Here is an 18889-nt window from a genome sequence, read left to right on the forward strand (position 1 = left end):
TGGGATTAGTGTAGGATTAGTATAAATGGGTGGTTGATGTTCGGCACAGACTCGGTGGGCCGAAGGGCCTGTTTCAGTGCTGTATCTCTAATCTAAAATCTAAATAAAGCAGATGTGCTGAGGTCACAGACAGATACGTGGCAACATATCATAGCTGTAACAGAAACATGGCTTAGGGAGGGACAGGAACAGCAGCTCAACGTTCATGGTTACAGGGTTTTCAGGCACGATAGGGAGTGGGGTAAGAAAGGAGGGGGAGTGGCATTTTTGGCCAAGGAAACTATTACTGCTGTGAGGAGGGATGATATGTTGGAAGGTTCATTAAATGAGGCCACATGGATTGAGCTAAGGAACAAAAAAGAGGCAATCACACTGCTGGCAGTGTACTATAGACTTCCAAACCGTCAGAGGGAGATAGAAGAGCAGATATGTAGGCAAACCTCTGAGAAGTGCAAGAACAATAGGGCAGTAATAGTAGGGGATTTTAACTACCCTAATATTAACTGGGATAGTTTTAATGTGAAAGGAATTGAGGGAGCAGAATTCTTGAGGTGCATTCAGAACTTTTTTGCCCAGTATGCAGCAAGTCCAACAAGAGAGCGCGCAGTTTTAGACTTGGCTTTAGGAAATGAAGATGGGCAGGTGAAAGGGGTGGCAGTGGGACAGCATTTTGGTGGTCGTGATCATAATTCAGTCAGTTTTAACATAATTATGGAAAAGGACAGAGATAGAACAGGAGTTAGAGTTCTCAATTAGGGCAAAGCCAATTTTACTAAACTGAGTAGTGATTTAGCAAAAGTGGACTGGAAACAGCTAATTGAAGGTCAATCAGTGTCAGAGCAGTGGGAAGCATTCAAAGGGGAGATTCAAGGGGTTCAGAGTAAAAATGTTCCCACAAAGAAAAAGGGTGAGATGGCCAAATCTAAAGCCCCATTGATATCAAGGAGCCTACAGGGTAAGATAAGATAGAAAAGGAAAGCTTATGTCCGACACCAAGAACTCAATACTACAGAAAGCCGAGAGGAATATAGAAAGTGAAGGGATGAAATCAAAAAGGAAACTAGGAAAGCAAATAGGGAGCATGAAAGAATATTGGCAAGCAAAATCAAAATGAACCCAAAGATGTTTAATCAATACATTAAGAGTAAGAGGATAACTAAGGAGAGAGCAGGGCTCATAAAAGACCAAAAAGGTAACCTATGTGTCGGGGCAGAAGATGTGGTATGGTTATTAATGAACACTTTGCTTCTGTCTTCACAAAAGAGGGGGACGATGCAGATATTGTAGTTAAGGAGGAGGAGTGTGAATTATTGGATGTGATAAACATAGGGAGAGAGAAAGTATTAATGGGATTAGTATCCTTGAAAGTTGATAAATCACCAGGGCCAGATGAAATGTACCCTAGGCTGTTTAGAAAAAGCAAGAGAGGAAATAGCAGAAGTCCTGACCATCATTTTCCAGTCCTCACTGGATGCAGGTGTGGTGCCAGAGGATTGGAGAACTGCTAATGTTGTATGTCTGTTTAAAAAGAGAGCGAAGGATAGACAGAATAATTACAGGCCAGTCAGTCTAACCTCAGTAGGCGACAAATTATTGGAATCTATTCTGAGTGACAGGATAAACTGTCACTTCGAAAGGCACAGGTCAATCAAGGATAGTCAACGTGGATTTATTAAGGGAAGATCTTGTTTGACCAATTTGATCGAAGCTTTTGAAAAAGTAACAAGGTAGATGAGGGTAGTGCAGTTGATGCGGTCTACATGGATTTTAGCTAGGCTTTTGACAAGGTTGCACATGGCAGATTGGTTAAAAAAAATAAAATCCCATGGGATCCAGGGAAAGGCAGCAAGGTGGATACAAAATTGGCTCAGTGGCAGGAAACAAAGGGTAACTGCTGATAGGTGTTTTAGCAATTGGAGGGCTGTTTCCAGTGGTGTTCCGCAGGACTCAGTACTGGGTCCCCTGCTTTTTCTGGTATATATTAACGATTTGGACATAAATGTAGGGAGCATGATCAAGAGGTCTGCAGACGACACAAAGATTGGCCGTGTGATAGATAGCGAGGAGGATAGCTGTAGGAAGATACTGATGGTCTGGTCAGATGGGCAGAAAAGTGGCAAATGGAATTCAGCATGGAGAAGTGTGAGGTGGTGCATTTGGGGAAGTCAAATAAGGCAAAGGAATACACGATTAACGGGAAAGAACTGAGAAATGTAGAGGAAGTGAGGGACCTTGGAGTAAATGTCCACAGATCCCTGAAGGTAGCAGGACAGGTCAATAAAGTGGTTAAGAAGGCAAATGGAATCCTTTCCTTTATTAGCTGAGGTATAGAATCCAAGAGCAGGGAGGTTATGCTGGAACTGTATAACTCATTGGTTAGGCCACAACTTGAGTACTGTGTGCAGCTCTGGTCACCTCATTACAGAAAGGATGTAATTGCACTAGAGAGGGTACAGAGGAGATTTACGAGGATGTTGCCAGGTCTGGAAAAATGCAGCTATGGAGATAAGATTGGATAGGCTGGGGTTGCTCTCCTTGGAACAGAGAAGGCTGAGGGGAGATCTTATTGAAATGTACAAAATTCTGAGGGGCCTGGATAGAGTGGAGGTGAAGGGTTTATTCACCTTAGTAGAGAGGTCAGTGACAAGGGGGCATAGATTTAAAGTGATTGGTAGAACAATTAGAGGGAAGATGAGGAAAATATTTTTCACCCAGAGGGTGGTGGGGGTCTGGAACTCACTGCCTGCAAGGGTAGTTGAGGCAGAAACCCTCAACTCATTCAAAAGGAGTCTGGATATGCACCTCAAGTGCCGTAATCTGCATGGCTACGGATCAAATGCTGGAAGGTGGGATGAGAATAGGTGAATCGTTTTTCGGCCGGCACAGACACGATGGGCCAAGTGGTCTCTTTCTGTGCCTTAAATTTTCTATGATTCTATGAATTGCTCCTTAGTCCCAATGTTACAAAAATAAATATCTTTGTCTATCTCCCCGTTACTGTGTCCTGTGCTTCAAAATTATTGGTTTGCATCACACTGTGAGCAGACATTTATTCCCTAATACATTCTTCAAGTTCAGGTTTTCACTGCAGTGGAATTTCATATATTTGTATCAAGGGAAATACACAAAGTGGATACTTCCAAGGGTGCAGAGACCAGGAACAAACAAAGTGTTTAAGAAGCTCACAAATGTGTGTGTGTGTGTAGACATCTATTCACAGAACATAATTATGTGAAACAAAAAGAAAAATACTGCTGGAAATCTGAAATAAAAACAGAAAACCTTATCAATACTCAGCCAATCAGGCAGCATCTGTGGATGAGGAAGATAGGATTAGTGTTTCAGGTCTGAACAAAGGTCATTGACCTGAAAAGTTAACCCTACCTTCCTCTCTGCAGAGACTGCCTAACCTGTTGAGTGTTCACAGCATTTTCTGTTTTTATTATATGAAACTTTAGCACAATGCACTTTCCTTTTAATAACTAAGTTTGTTAATGAGCATACACTGCTGAAGTGAGGAGAGAGAAAAATACAAGAAAATAAATAAAACAGCAAGTTATCAAGCTGTTAAAAACTTTGTTTAAAGATTATTTTTTAAATTCCTTCCTCCGTTCAAAAATTTGCCTGGCAAATGTAAACTGAAATCTTTGCTGTCTGTGTAAAATTAACAACAGGCCTCATTGGAAATTGATGCTGAATAATGACAAATCAATGAAGACCAAACTAATGCCAGTGAAAGCATTCTTGTTTTAGCAATATCAGGTTAAACACTAAATCCCAAAATAGTTCTGCTTGTAACATTTTCTCGAAGAGCTATCTATTCACCATTAGCAAGCTGCAATATTTTATAGTTGCTTCAATTTCTTATCAAACTTCTCAAACACCTATATTACCAGTCATTTCTTACCCATCTGGCAAGTCATTATCAAACAAACGACTGCAATCCACCACAGGACCTCCACTGCCTATCCGATCTCTAGACTGAAGGCTTACTGTCAATAGATAAATAAGAAGTCAAGTCAGTCAATTAATTTTTGTACATTTTCCTTTTAATTAGAAACACAAGAAAAAATAAATTAGATAAATACATTAACAAATAAGCAGATTTTCTCTCTTCTTCTGGTTTCCCTGTGCCAAATGCCATTCTTCAACCAAGAAGAACATAGCAACAGGAGTAGACCATTCAGCCCTTCAAGCCTGTTTTGCCATTCAACCACATTATGGCGATTCTGTACCTCAACTCCACTGACTTCTTCGTTGCATATCCCTTGATACACCGACCTAACAAAAATCTATCAATCCAATGCTTGAAAATTTCAACTGACCCAGGATCCACAGCATTTTGGGGGAAGGTATTCCAGATTCCAACTACCCTGTGTGTCAAAAATTCTTACTGATTTCACTTTTAAATGGCCTGGCTCTAATTTTATGATTATGCCCTCTTGTTCTGCATTCCCCTGGCAAATGTCCTGCATTCAGCCTTTGTAGCAATCTTCAGTTGTTGAGCATTCCAGATTGATTCGCCCTCAGATTTATTTCCATCTGCAGGCAATCATTTTGCCTTCTCTTGTTGAGAGATACCTCTCACCAAGCGATATCAGATCATCACTACCTGGTGATCGCATGCACAAATGTCAATCCTGTGACTCAACATTATAATACAGTAGAAAAGTGCAATATGCCTCTACACAATTCAGCACTTAATTATTTCAGTGCTAAATATCCCAACAATTGCTTTTGGCTTAAGAAATTTTTTTTATACATACCTACTATCTGCCCCCTTACTGTATCATTGTCATTAGGGCTCAGTTTGCATAGATCCAATCTCTGGTCTGTGGAAAATGAAATTTTTTCATTATCAGTTTTCTCTTAGATATATTCAGCATTGTCACATGAGATTCAGACACTAAAGAAGCTTTTGCAGAATTTAACATATTATGGTCGTCTACAATCTGATGACTTTTAACAGATGAGAAGCTCCTGTATTGAACATAATAGGAGCAGGAGGCGGCCATTCTGCCCTTCGATCCTGCTCTGCCATTCAATATCATGGCTGATCATCTATCTCAATTCCACTTTCCTGCACTATCCCCATATCCATTGATTTTCTTAGTATCCAAAGATCTATTTATCTGTTTTAAATATACTCAATGACTGAGCATCCACAGCCTTCTGGGATAGAGAATTTCAAAGATTCACAATCCTTTGAGTGAAAACATTTCTTCTCATCTCAGTCCTAAATAGCCATTCTGTTATTGAGACCGTGGCGCCTCGTTCTAGACTCCCCAGGCAGGGGAAACATCCTCCCAGCATCTAGCCTGTCAAACCCCTTAAGAATTTTATGCTTCAATGAGATCATCTCTCACTCTTCTAATTGAAAAGCAACTGGTTAGCATTGTAATTGCTTAATTACAAAACTACATCTGGTCATTCTCTTGCATAGGATAAATATAGTACTCTGTTTAAAATTAACCAGCATTCCTGAATATAGGTCATTCATTATAGTCACTAGATGAGACCTCTGTGCTGTCTTGTGCTATCCAGTCTTGAACACCTAGCTATACTAAGAATTTTTCCCATACCAACTATTTTTATGCTCCCTCCGAATGAGATGGCTAATTCAATTAAAAGGGAACCTATAAATTCTGGACACCACACTTTAGGAAGGATGTGAAGGCTCTGGAGGAGGGTTCAGAACAGATTTAATAGTATAGTCCCATGGATGAGAGATTACAGTTTTGTTGACAGACTGGAGAAGCTGGGGTCGTTCTCCTGAGAGTAGCAAGCGCTAAGAAATTTGATAAAGGTGTTTAAAATCATGAAGGATTTAGATAGAGTAAATAAAGGGATTTTGTTTCCAATGGCTGAAGGATCGATAACCAGAGGTTACAGATTTAAGGTGGTTGGCAAAAGAACCAGAGCAAACATGAGGAAATATTTAATTACTCAATGAGTGATTCGGATTTTGAATGCACTGCCGAATAGGATGGTGGATACAGATTGAATAGTAGCCTTCAAAAGGGGAACTGGATAAATACTTGAAAGAGAAAAAAATGCTCAATATACAGAAAGAGCTGAGGAATGGAACTAAATGGATTGCTGCTCGAAACAGATTCGATGGGCCAAATGGCCTCCTTCTGTCCTGTACTATTCTATGATTCTATGAATCACAGTCAACTAGTGCTGTGAATCCATATGCACTTGATTAAGCTTTAGTCAAACTCATTTTACATAGAACCAGGCCAGATTATCATCCTATTAATCTGGACTAAATTGAAACTTGATAGAAGTTAGTTTATATGTAGGCAATATACTGCAATAGTAAATCAGGAAAAGGAATAGAAAAATTTGAGAAAAAAAACTTGCATTTATAGTCTGTCAATCTCAGGACATCCCAAAGCACCTTACAGACAATTCTATACTTTTGAAGTGTAGCTACTGTTGTAATGTAGGAAACGAGGCAGGCAATTTACTCACAGCAAGGTCCCACAACCAGAAAAGGTAATACTAATCAGATAATCTGTTTTTTTCATCTGTTGATTGAGAGATAAACATTGGCCAGGGCACCAGTGACCACACCACCTCCTTCAAAATAGTGCCACGGGATCTTTTACATACACCTATGAAAGTGTAGCATTCCCTCAGTAATACACTGGAATATCAGCCAAGAATCTGTGCTCAACCACCATGAACTCTCAAACTACTGAATGAGAGGCAAGGGTGCTCCCCACTGAGCCACAGCTGACACCATATGTTATGCATTAAATTAAGCATTCTGTAGTCTCTAACAGGGGCTAACTTTTAACTTCATGCAATAACTCCTTTGAACTTCAGTGATTATAATAGGTGCATAACTACAATTAAATATACTTCAAACAGAAAAACCATGATTTCACAAACTTATTTCAAATTTGGAGTGAATCGTCTGGTGACTACAATATATTAGTACAGTAAACATTACTTAATTGAGAGGGGAAGAGAGAAAAGTAAAAAAATATACAAAAGTAGTGGAGCAACATGCACCAATGATGTGCCACCGGAAGGAAGGGGACAAAAAAAACTCTCAGAAAGAACTCCACCCCATTCACCCTCCGCCTCCACAACCCTTGCAACATGCCACAGACTACTTCCACATCTCCTAGTGGGTAGTTCAGAGCAGCATTTGCAGAAACCTGGGAGCAGCCTACAATTGACAACTCACTCAGGAAGACCAGGAGAGAAAGTAGGTAAGGGTGGAGTTTTCCACATATAAAACACAGACAAAGCATTCAGGGACTTTGTCATAGTTTGAACTTCAATATTAATGACATTTCAAACACAACAATAAGGTCCTTGGTTTCCATGCGTGTACTATGGAGTTACTAATGCAAGCAAATGCAGCATTCCTTTGAACAATGGGTGTTCTTAAATGCAAAGTTGCTCATGCCCATGAACCTTGCAATTTAAAAATCAGCCTCTTGACCAATTCTTCACAAATATTTGGTAATAACATGAGAACTTAATCAATCATTCTATTTCAGTTAAAAAAAATTCTGGGGGTGGGGGTGGGTTAATAGGGTAAGTCATTGGGTATAGCACCACCTTGACAAGTCAACCTTTTGAAACCCTGAAGCAGATGGAAGAAGGGAAGAAGAGGAGTACAGATTAATCAACCTGAATTCAGTTTTGAAATTTAACAGTATGAATCCATCCATTTACCACCCCACCCCCACCCCCCATTTCCTTCCATTCATTCTTGCTGGACACTAGTACTCAAAGTTGCTGCTTTTTAAAAAAAAAACTTTATATTTCAATGTGGAGAGCAAATTTAAGCTAATGAGCAATCCAAGAGTGCCAGAGAAACAAATTGTTCACATTACTTATGTCTCTCAACCTGCACGGTGTTGCAAGGGTGAAATTCAGCTCAATGTTTGTGCGCGAGTAGGGGTTCTCCATAAGCAGAAAATCAGTTTGTGGTTGCTTTTCGCAATGATCATGGCTTTCCAATTAAAACAGGTCAGTTGAGAGGTATGACATTGAAGAAGATTTGAAAAAAGACATTATCTAGATCACTATCAAATTTATTCTTAGGTTTTAAACTGTTTATACTCACAACCGGTATCTTTAAGGCGATTGATGGCATTGGAAAGGAGTCGAACACAGCCAAGGAAGCCTGCGCCCTGTTTTTTGTGGATTTTCTTGTGATTCCAAACGCTGATCGTTATAGAATCTGATCTCCCAATATATCTGGAAACAATATAAGTGGTACCAGAATCAGATCAACCATTCATATAGCATTCGACTTAAATAATTTTGTTCAAAGCTGACGTCAAAAGGAAAACAAACAAATGACTCCTATTACTTTCTGCTTTTTCCTCATCTCCAACTTTTGGTTTCACTATACCACAAACCACCCAAGACAGCAGGCAGGTAACGTAACCCCAGTCCTCTATAGGAAAACAGATATAGCAGGCCATTCAGCCCTTCAATTCTGTTCTGGCAATCAATGAGATCATGACCGATTTGTATCCCAACTCCATCCACCTGTCTTGGCTCTTTATCCCTTAATGCCATCAGCTAGTGAAAAATCTATCTGTCTCAAATTTAAAATTGAGCTAGCATCTACTGCTTTTTTGTGGAGGAGAGTTCCACATTTCAACACCTTGTGCGTGAAGAATTGTTTTCTAACTTCCCTCCTGAATGGCCTGGCTCTGATTTTAAGGTGATACCTCTTGTCCTAAACTCCCTCAGCAGTGGAAAAGTTTCTCCCAATCAAGGCCTCAATCAAATCACCAGATAAACTTCTATATTCCAGGGAACATAATCCTAATTGGTGTAATCTCTCCTCATAATTTAACCATTGCAGCCCTGGTGAGTTTGAGCTGTACTCCTCCCAAGACCAATATTTCCTCTCTAAAGTGCAATGCCCAAAATTGTACACAGTACTCTGGATGTAGTCCAACCAGGACTTTGTATTGCTGTAGCACCAATGCTGAGCGGTACAGTAGAATATTATCACACGTAAAGAACTATAACTTTGTTTTTTTTTTTGCCATTTTCCCCACCTCATCTGCTTCCTCTCCCAAACTCATCAAATCTTGCTCTGGCACAGTTAAATGGTGCCCAAAAGGCCATTCTTTCTGGAGCATGATAGTGAATGGTGGCTATTTAACAGCGGGCAGAATCACAGCCAAGTCTGGTTCTACCCCATCCTCAGTCAACACTGAAACACATGCACTATCTGAAAGGATGTCACTGGATAGCAATCAGAAACAGAAACTCTGACTGATTTTCCTCTCCACACCCTAAGGGTATGCAGGACAACTGCAACACGATCTGAGATCAACTATGAACAGACCAGGAATCAAATCTGGACTCGTATCCTCATTTATATGCTGATTTATTGAGGGAATCTATTTTCTTCCCTTTTCCTGTAATAGATTGACTAGACATTTTTCCCAATGCCACTTCAATAAATAAAACTGCTTCAATAGTTAATGTTACTAACAAGGATAGATGAAACTGTTTTGGATGCAACCAATATACTTGGTTGCATGCAATGGTTTTAATTGGAATGACTATCACAACTACTACTTTCAATGGGAAGATTCAGAGCAAAGAAACAGTACACAAATGTTGTGTCTCTGTACTAAGCCTCAGAAACAATGCAAAGGTATCAGTCACTGCTCCACAAGAGCTTTAAAAACATTTTTAAATGCAGAGGATTTTTTTTTTTTTACAGGAGTACAGAAATCCACTGCTGTGCCTTACTTTGCATATTATAGAATCATAGAATGATACAGTACAGGAGGGGACTGTTCAGCTCATTGTGCCATTGCTGGCTATTTGAAAGAGTTATCCAATTAGTCCTATTCCTCGGCCCTTTTCCCATAGCCCTGCAAATTACTCCCCTTCAAGTATATATCCAATTCCCTTTTGCAAGTTATATTAAATATATTAGATTTACAATTAAATATATACAGGTTGACTAAAACCTCAAAATTTCCTGAATAATCTAATCTAATTCTGAAATAAGGGATGGTCCATCTTGTCAGATGCCGCATGAATAAATAAAGCCTGAGCAGTTTAGAACCGTTATCTAAATCCCAAGTTTAAATTGCAATTTTCTATAGCATTCTGCATTATCCGGTATATTTTACAATACATACAATTTACATATGTAGTAATAGCTAGCTGTGAATTCCAAAACTGCAATTCAAAGATTCTGATGTCAAACAGTCAAGTCAGATGCCTAAATCTAAATTACTCACTGAATTAACTCACTGACAGCTGTTTTTGTACACAGTGGGCTAGATTTCGACCTCACGACTGACCCCGAAAAAAGATGCCCACCAAGATCAAGTGGTGTGGATTTCCCCTTTCTCTACGTCAGTTGGAATCTGGCACCAAGTCAAGGGGATCTCCAGGCGTCCAGCAATAGTGATGTCACCAAGCAGGGTTAAGCAGCCAATCACATGGAAGCATTCTCAGAGACAGCAAACCGGGAAGTAGAAACTGAATTCCTAACTGTACAACTTGAAGTTGTACAGTTAGTGAAATAAATGATTGGGTCATTTACATGAGATTAAGTTAGAAGCTAAAATATCAAATAAATTTTAAACATCTTTTTAAAAATGTAGAACTTATCATAATGGAGAAATTTGACATTCAACAAATATAAAATTCCTCTTTCAGGGCCAGTGAGGCTTTTCAGCGGTAATTATGAACTTAAAACATTGTTAAAAAGCCAGTTACACCTAATTCAACAAGGTGTAACTTCAAGGGTTTTTACAGTGAGACTAACAGTGTAAGAATGGAAGCTCTTGTCAGTTCAATGATTTTGAATTGATTGCATTCTGGGGGTTCTCAACATCGCACCCTCTGGAGAAGTGCAGAATCACTAACAGCAACTTTCACATTTAACTAAGCATGTATGAACTCCAGAAGTTGCTGTCAGTTTCAGAGAAGTAATGATGCCAAAGACAGTTTCCCGTCATTACTACAGCAAAAATCTAGGCCAGTGTATACTAAATGGTTTATTTCAAGCAGTAATAAAGCTGATTGAGGTATATGATCTGAAGGTTAAAAGACAACCCAGAGAGGTATTGCATTATGCATTTATTGAAATATTATGTGGGAATGACTTTATTTAAAAGAATGTACAAGTTACTAATCTTTGCAGGAATTCTTCCTTTCAGAGTCTCAACAGTGAATGCTACACATTAATAGTAAAATCCTGAGATGATAAATTCTATTAGAGCAATTACATCTGTTATTGGAAGCCCATTCACAATGAATAGAAATTGAAGTTGAACTCAGCACAAATAAAACTAAGGTACCATATAGCACCAAAATAGGAAGGATTTATACAATGAACATGAATATATTTCACCTTCGTTACTTTTGCTATTGAGGCATTTCTTTTTAATCATGGTTTCAATGAGCAAAACCAAACACCGAATCATGTCTGATAAATACCCAGTATTTTTCTTTAAATCAACAATATATTGCAGTGCCTTCAATTGCATAAAATATCTGTCTTAAACACCACTTTACGAAGGTGCCTCACATTTATTGGCGGCAACTTTATTCCTGGGGCTACTGTTTGGTTAGATAGTACAAAACTGGGAATGAAATCTGTAGGACTGGAAAGAATTTTCAACTTTCTTGTAAAACAAATTACATATAAAGAGTAAGGTGGGCATTTATTAATATGAATTAACCGATATTCCTAATGTCATAAAAAGTGAACTATCTGCACCATTACTGACTTCTCTTAAGTCACTTTGCTACAAAATCCTGTATACTTCAGAACTAGCATCTGGAGGAAACAACATATTTTGGTAGAAACACTCCCACTTCTTAAAATACATTCTGACGTTCTATTATGAAATAACAAAAGCAAAATCTTTCCCATTCAGTACCATTTTTTTAAATTCAATTCCCCCCCTTGCACCCTGGGGGTAGGGGGCATTGCAACATTATTAATAATATAGTCATTGTAACAGAACTTCATGTCATCAGCATTCAATTACCTTTTTTTTTTATAGCATTTAGGATTAGATAAAAATTCAGCGGAATAATACTCCCTTCCGAACTCTGCGAATGGTGAGATAAACTATCAGTTAATGTAACATTACCCTGAGTTTCTCCTCCTCCCCAACAAATTTAAAGATAATGGATTTCCAGGAAACATCAGCCATTTTTAGAAACTATGGTTAAAGATTCACTTAGTTTTGTATACTGTACTTTTCACCCAGTGTACTTTTACGGTAAAAGTTTAAAGATATTTACAGAAGACTATCATACTTACAATTATTGGGATGATGTCAGTTCAATTTGCTGACATCCTTTCAATTGGAACTGATAAATAATAGTGCATGAAGCGTTCAATATTTCCATACGAAATGATCAGCAGAATAAAATAGTAAGGTGGGCTGTTCTTTTGCTAACATTTAAGTGATCAAAAGATCAGGGTCTTCTGACACAATGTACTGGAGTACCAGTTACAAGCAAAGGCCAGGCACATCCACAGCAGGGTAGAGTGATAGAGCACAGAAAGCAGCCATTTGGTCCATCATGCCTCAGCGGTTCTTTGCTAGAGTTATCCAATTAATCCCACTCCTCTGCTCCTTCCCAGTAGCTCCAATTTATTTTCCCTTCAAGTATTTTGAATGTTATATTAAATCTGCTTCCACCATCTTTTAAGACAGTACATTTCAGATCATAATAACTTGCTGTCTAAAAGAATGCTTCATGTCACCTTTTTTTTTTTTACTAATCACATAAATCTGGGTCCTCTGGTTATTAATCCTTCTGCCACTGGAAACAGTTTCTCCTTATTTACTCTATCAAAACCACTAATTATTTTGAACACTCCTATCAAATCTCTTGATTCTTCTCTGCTCTAAGAACAGCAACCCCAGCTTAGAACATAGAACATAGAACATACAGCACAGAACAGGCCCTTCGGCCCACAATGTTGTGCCGATCCTTTGTCCTCTGTCAAGGACAATTTAATCTATACCCCATCATTCTCCTTTATCCATATACCTATCCAAAAGCCTTTTGAAAGTCCCTAAAGTTTCTGACTCAACAACTTCCCCGGGCAAGGCATTCCATGCCTCGACCACTCTCTGGGTAAAGAACCTTCCCCTGACATCCCCCTTATATCTCCCACCCTTCACCTTAAATTTATGACCCCTTGTAACGCTTTGCTCCACCCGGGGAAAAAGTTTCTGACTGTCTACCCTATCTATTCCCCTGATCATCTTATAAACCTCTATCATGTCACCCCTCATCCTTCTCCTTTCTAATGAGAAGAGGCCTAGAATGTTCAGCCTTTCCTCGTAAGACTTATTCTCCATTCCAGGCAACATCCTGGTAAATCTCCTCTGCACCCTCTCCAAGGCTTCCACATCCTTCCTAAAATGAGGCGACCAGAACTGCACACAGTACTCCAAATGAGGCCTTACCAAGGTCCTGTACAGCTGCATCATCACCTCACGGCTCTTAAATTCAATCCCTCTGCTAATGAACGCTAACACCCCATATGCCTTCTTCACAGCCCTATCCACTTGAGTTGCAACTTTCAATGATCTATGCACATAGACCCCAAGGTCTCTCTGCTCCTCCACATGCCCAAGAACCCTACCGTTAACCCAGTATTTTGCATTCATGTTTGTCCTTCCAAAATGGACGACCTCACACTTTTCAGGGTTAAACTCCATCTGCCACTTTTCAGCCCAGCACTGCAACCTATCCAAGTCCCTTTGCAGACGACAATAGCCCTCCTCGGTATCCACAACTCCACCAACCTTTGTATCATCTGCAAATTTACTGACCCACCCTTCGACTTCCTCATCCAAGTCGTTAATAAAAATCACAAACAGGAGAGGACCCAGAACTGATCCCTGCGGCACGCCACTGGTAACTGGGCTCCAGGCTGAGTATTTACCATCTAAGACCACTCTCTGCCTTCTATCAGTTAGCCAATTCTTAATCCAATTGGCCACATTCCCCACTATCCCATGCCTCCTGACTTTCTCCATAAGTCTACCATGGGGGACCTTATCAAATGCCTTACTAAAATCCATGTACACCACATCCACTGGTTTACCCTCATCCACTTGCTTGGTCACCTGCTCAAAGAATTCAATCAGGCTTGTGAGGCAAGACCTACCCCTCACAAAACCGTGCTGACTGTCCCGAATCAAGCAGTGTCTTTCCAGATGCTCAGAAATCCTATCCCTCAGCACCTTTTCCATCAACTTGCCTACCACTGAAGTAAGACTAACTGGCCTGTAATTCCCAGGGTTGTTCCTATTCCCTTTCTTGAACAGGGGCACAACATTTGCCACCCTCCAATCACCTGGTACCACCCCCGTCAGCAGAGAAGATGAAAAGATCATTGCCAGCGGCTCTGCAATTTCATCCCTTGCTTCCCATAACATCCTTGGATATACCCCGTCAGGCCCGGGAGACTTGTCTATCTTCAAGTTATTCAAAAACCCCAACACATCTTCCCTCCTAACGAGCACTTCCTCGAGCTTACCAGTCTGCTTCCCACCGTCCTCTTCAGTAATACACCCCTTCTCATTCGTAAATACCGAAGAGAAGTACTCATTCAAAACCTCACTTATCTCTTCCGGCTCAACACACAGTCTCCCGCTATTGTCCTTGACCGGACCTACGGTCCCCCAGTCATCCTCATATTTCTGACATACGCGTAAAAGGCCTTGGGGTTTTCTTTTATCCTACCCGCCAAGCATTTTTCATGCCCTCTCTTAGCTCTCCTAATCCCTTTCTTCAGATCCTTCCTGGCCATCTTGTATCCCTCCAGAGCTATGCCTGTGCCCTTTTTCCTCAACTTTATATACGCATCCTTCTTCTTCCTAACAAGACTCTCAACCTCTCTTGTCAACCACGGTTCCCTCACATGACCATCCCTTCCCTGTCTGACAGGGACATGCTTATCAATGGCCCCTACTATCTGCTCCTTGAAAAAGTTCCACATTTCGACCGTGCCCTTCCCTGCCAGCATATGCTCCCAACTTATGCTCCTCAGTTCCTGCCTGACAGCATCATATCTACCCTTCCCCCAATTGTAAACCTTGCCCTGTTGCACATACCTATCCCTCTCCATTACCACAGTGAATGCTACAGAATTGTGATCACTATCTCCAAAGTGCTCGCCCACCAACAGCTCTATCACTTGCCCTGGTTCATTACCTAGTACCAAATCCAATATTGCCTCCCCTCTGGTCGGGCAGTCTACATACTGAGTCAGAAAAGCTTCCTGGACATACTGCACAAACACTACCCCATCCAAACTATTCGATCTAAAGAGTTGCCAATCAATATTTGGGAAGTTGAAATCCCCCATAATTACTACCCTGTGACTTCTGCTCCTTTCCAAAATCTGTTTCCCAATCTGCTCTTCCACCTCCCTGCTGCTATTGGGGGGCCTATAGAAAACTCCCATCAAGGTGACTGCTCCTTTCCTGTTCCTGACCTCAACCCACAGTGCCTCAGTCGGCAGATCCTCCTCGAAAATTCTTTCAGCAGTTGTTACACTATTTCTAACTAACAATGCCACCCCCCCACCTCTTTTACCACCATTCCTAATCTTATGAAAACATCTATAACCAGGTACCTCCAAAAACCATTCCTCCCCCTCACCTATCCACGTTTCAGTGATGGCCACAACATCGTAGTCCCAAGTGCCCATCCACGCCTTCAATTCACTCACCTTATTCCTGATGCTTCTTGCGTTGAAGTATACGCACTTTAACCCTTCTCCGTGCCCATCTGTCCTCTGTGACAGTGCTACCTTCCCCAATACCTCACTACACTCTTTGTCTTTCTGAGTGGACCCACTGGTCCCTGGATTACAAGTCCGGTTCCCATCCCCCTCCCAAACTAGTTTAAACCCTCCCGAACAGTACTAGCAAACCTCCCTCCCAGGATATTGGTGCCCCTCTGGTTCAGATGCAGCCCGTCCTGTTTGAACAGGTCCCATCTTCCCCAGAATGCAGTCCAATTATCCAAGAACTGGAAGCCCTCCCTCCTACACCATTCCTGCAGCCACGTGTTCAGCTGTGCTCTCTCCCTATTCCTAGCCTCACTATCACGTGGCGCCGGCAACAAACCAGAGATAACAACTCTGTCCGTCCGAGCTTTCAGCTTCCAGCCTAACTCCCTAAACTCACTTCTAACATCTGTGCCACCCTTCCTTCCTACGTCGTTGGTGCCAATGTGCACCACGACCTCTGGCTGCTCCCCCTCCCCTTTAAGGATCCTGAAGACGCGATCACAAACATCACGGACCCTGGCACCAGGGAGGCAACAAACCATCCGTGCGTCTCGCCTGCGCCCACAGAACCGCCTGTCCGTACTCCTCACCATCGAGTCCCCGATGACTAGTGCTCTCCCATTCTCCCTCCTTCCCTTCTGAGCCACAGTGCAGGACCCCGTGCCAGAGGCCCGGTCACTGCAGCCTGCCCCCGATAGGCCGTCCCCCCCAACAGTATCTAAAACTGTATACTTGTTGTTGAGGGGAACGACCACAGGAGATCCCTGCACTGACCTCTTCCCACCTCTAACTGTTACCCAGCTGCCTTTGATTTGTGGAGTAACGACCTCCGTGTAGCTTCTATCTATCAACCCCTCAGCTTCCCGAATGATCCTCAGTTCATCCAGCTCCAGCTCCAATTCCCTAACACGGTCTGATAGGAGCTGGAGACGGATGCACTTCCAGCAGGTGAAGTCGGCAGAAGTCAGCTTCTCCAGTCTCCCCACATAACTGAAACCTCTCATCCCTGATACTATTCTAGTTAATCTCTTCTGCACTCTCTTCAAGGTCTCGTCATCCTTCCTGAACTATAGTGCCCAGAACGGAACACAATACTCAGGCTGAGGTCTAACTAATGGTTTACAAAGATTTAACTTAACTTCCTTGCTTTCGTACTCTATTCCTCTCTTGATAAAGCCAAGGATCCCATTGGCTTTTCTAACAGCCTTCTCAAATTGTTATGCCACCTTCAAAGACTTGTGTCTGTGAACCTCCAGGTCTCTCTGTTCCACCACCCTTTTAAAAATTGCACAATTTAATTTGTATTCCCTATCCTCATTTTTACTTCCAAAATTCATCACTTCACACTTCTCTGCATTACCTTTCATGCGTCTGCCCATATCACCAGTCTATGTCCTCCTGAAGTATGCTACTGTCCTCAATGTTTCCAAGCGTTGTGTCATCTGGAAACTTTGAAATTATGCCCCGTACGCACAAGTCCAAGTCATTGATATATATCAAATAGAACAGTGGTCCTAATTAATACAAATCACTGGAGATGAACACTGTGACCTTCCCTCCAGTATGGAAAAACAAAACATTCACCACTACACTCTGCTTTCTGTCCCATAGCCAATTCTATACCATGCTACCACTTTCCCTTTTGTCATGCAGGCCCCCACCTGCCAAGAATGAGGCATATTAATTTCGCCACATGGACATTAAATTTCAAATTGTTGCTGGGAAGAGAAGGCCTGAGACAAGGGGTCACCAAGCCCCTGGCTGGAAAGACATTTCTGCATATTAACAGACAGTATTTGTAGACAAAGGACCATTCCCTGACCCACCCAATACACAACGCCAGAAGTGTTTATACCAGTCACGTGACTTCCCTGCTGGCCAGCTTGGGGAGTTTTAAATTGTAGAGACAGTGTTTGAACTGGCAGAAAGCTCTTTGCACTTGGACTGAAGATGACCTCCTGTCTGCTCCCATCTCTTTCTCACGGAACTGAAACCCCCTGAAGACACACGAACCCCAAGAGAGAAAAGTCTCCTACAGTGAACAAGGTTCAAGAAGAATACTGGGCCCCAACTAAAAGCAAGATCTACCTACAATCAAGGACTACAGTGAGCTCGAAGCACAGTAACAAAACCCTCTTCAGAGACTGCCTCAAACCTTTCCACATGATTTTTCTTCTGCTCTTTTCTGTCGCTATTTGCATGTTTGTATCGCGTATGCATGCTAGCGTGGGTGTGTCGTGTATCCGTAGGCATCAACCGAATTAGAGTTTAAGTTTTAATAAATTTCAATCTTTCTTCTTTAAACCTAAGAAAGCCGGTTTGTGCTCATTTCTTTGCCTTATATTTGGAAAGCGGTGAACAGGGATTCACTAATGGAGAGCTTAAACACGGTGTTTAAAAACTAAACCTTGTTACAGCAAGACCAGGTGAAGGCTGAGAGAAAATCCTAGACCTCTTTCTCACCTGGCTGTAACAGAAATTTGGGTACTAGCATCTGGAATTGACCCACAGACAAACAAGAGAAATTGGAAGTGGGAAGCCAAATTGTTCCCAAGCAAAAAAAGAGCAAGATTTCAAGAGGTTTTCTTGTGGTTGAGTGTGCTTGAATGCTAACGTGTCTGCAACTGAAGCTAGTAGCTCTCCAAGCCAGGGTGAAGTAACTTGGGATAAGTTAAAAGCACCGTCTTTCCAGGAGTTGAGGAAAATGGCTGAGCTGTGTGGGATCACTATACGTGGCAAGGCTAGGGGCCAACCATTTTTCCCTTGAATCTGAAGAAGCAGAAATAGGGTTAGAAACAGACTCTGACGGTATTGCTAGCAAAGATACAATTGGAACAGAGGAAACTTGAATTTGAGGAGAGAACAGAGCAAGACAGGAGGAGAGAGAAAGAATATTCCGGAAGGAATGCGAAGAGAGCAAATTGAAGCAGCTTGAGTTAACTAGGGAATGACAGAGTAACCCCAGTGAAAGCATGGCCAAAATGGAGGAGCATGATTCAGGGCTGGGTACAAAATTGTTAAAACTAGCTCAACTAATTCCAAAATACAATGCGGAGGATGTAGAAGAATTTTGTGTGTCCTTTGAGAAACTGGCAA

The 18889-nt window shown here is 41.4% G+C and overlaps 1 protein-coding gene across 1 annotated transcript in view; it reads right to left on the reverse strand.

Annotated features, from left to right (window-relative positions):
• smurf2 (SMAD specific E3 ubiquitin protein ligase 2) overlaps window positions 1-18889 on the reverse strand; it is a 323106-nt gene that overhangs the window by 98436 nt on the left and 205781 nt on the right. The window contains exons 4-6 of the mRNA XM_068058473.1: window positions 8093-8226; window positions 4767-4832; window positions 3908-3992 (exon numbers count right to left, since the gene is read on the reverse strand). Of these exons, the coding sequence (XP_067914574.1) occupies window positions 3908-3992; window positions 4767-4832; window positions 8093-8226 (285 nt within the window). The remainder of the gene's footprint in view (window positions 1-3907; window positions 3993-4766; window positions 4833-8092; window positions 8227-18889) is intronic.

Source organism: Heterodontus francisci, chromosome 26, assembly GCF_036365525.1.
Source record: "Heterodontus francisci isolate sHetFra1 chromosome 26, sHetFra1.hap1, whole genome shotgun sequence".
NCBI classification, from domain to species: Eukaryota; Metazoa; Chordata; class Chondrichthyes; order Heterodontiformes; family Heterodontidae; genus Heterodontus; species Heterodontus francisci.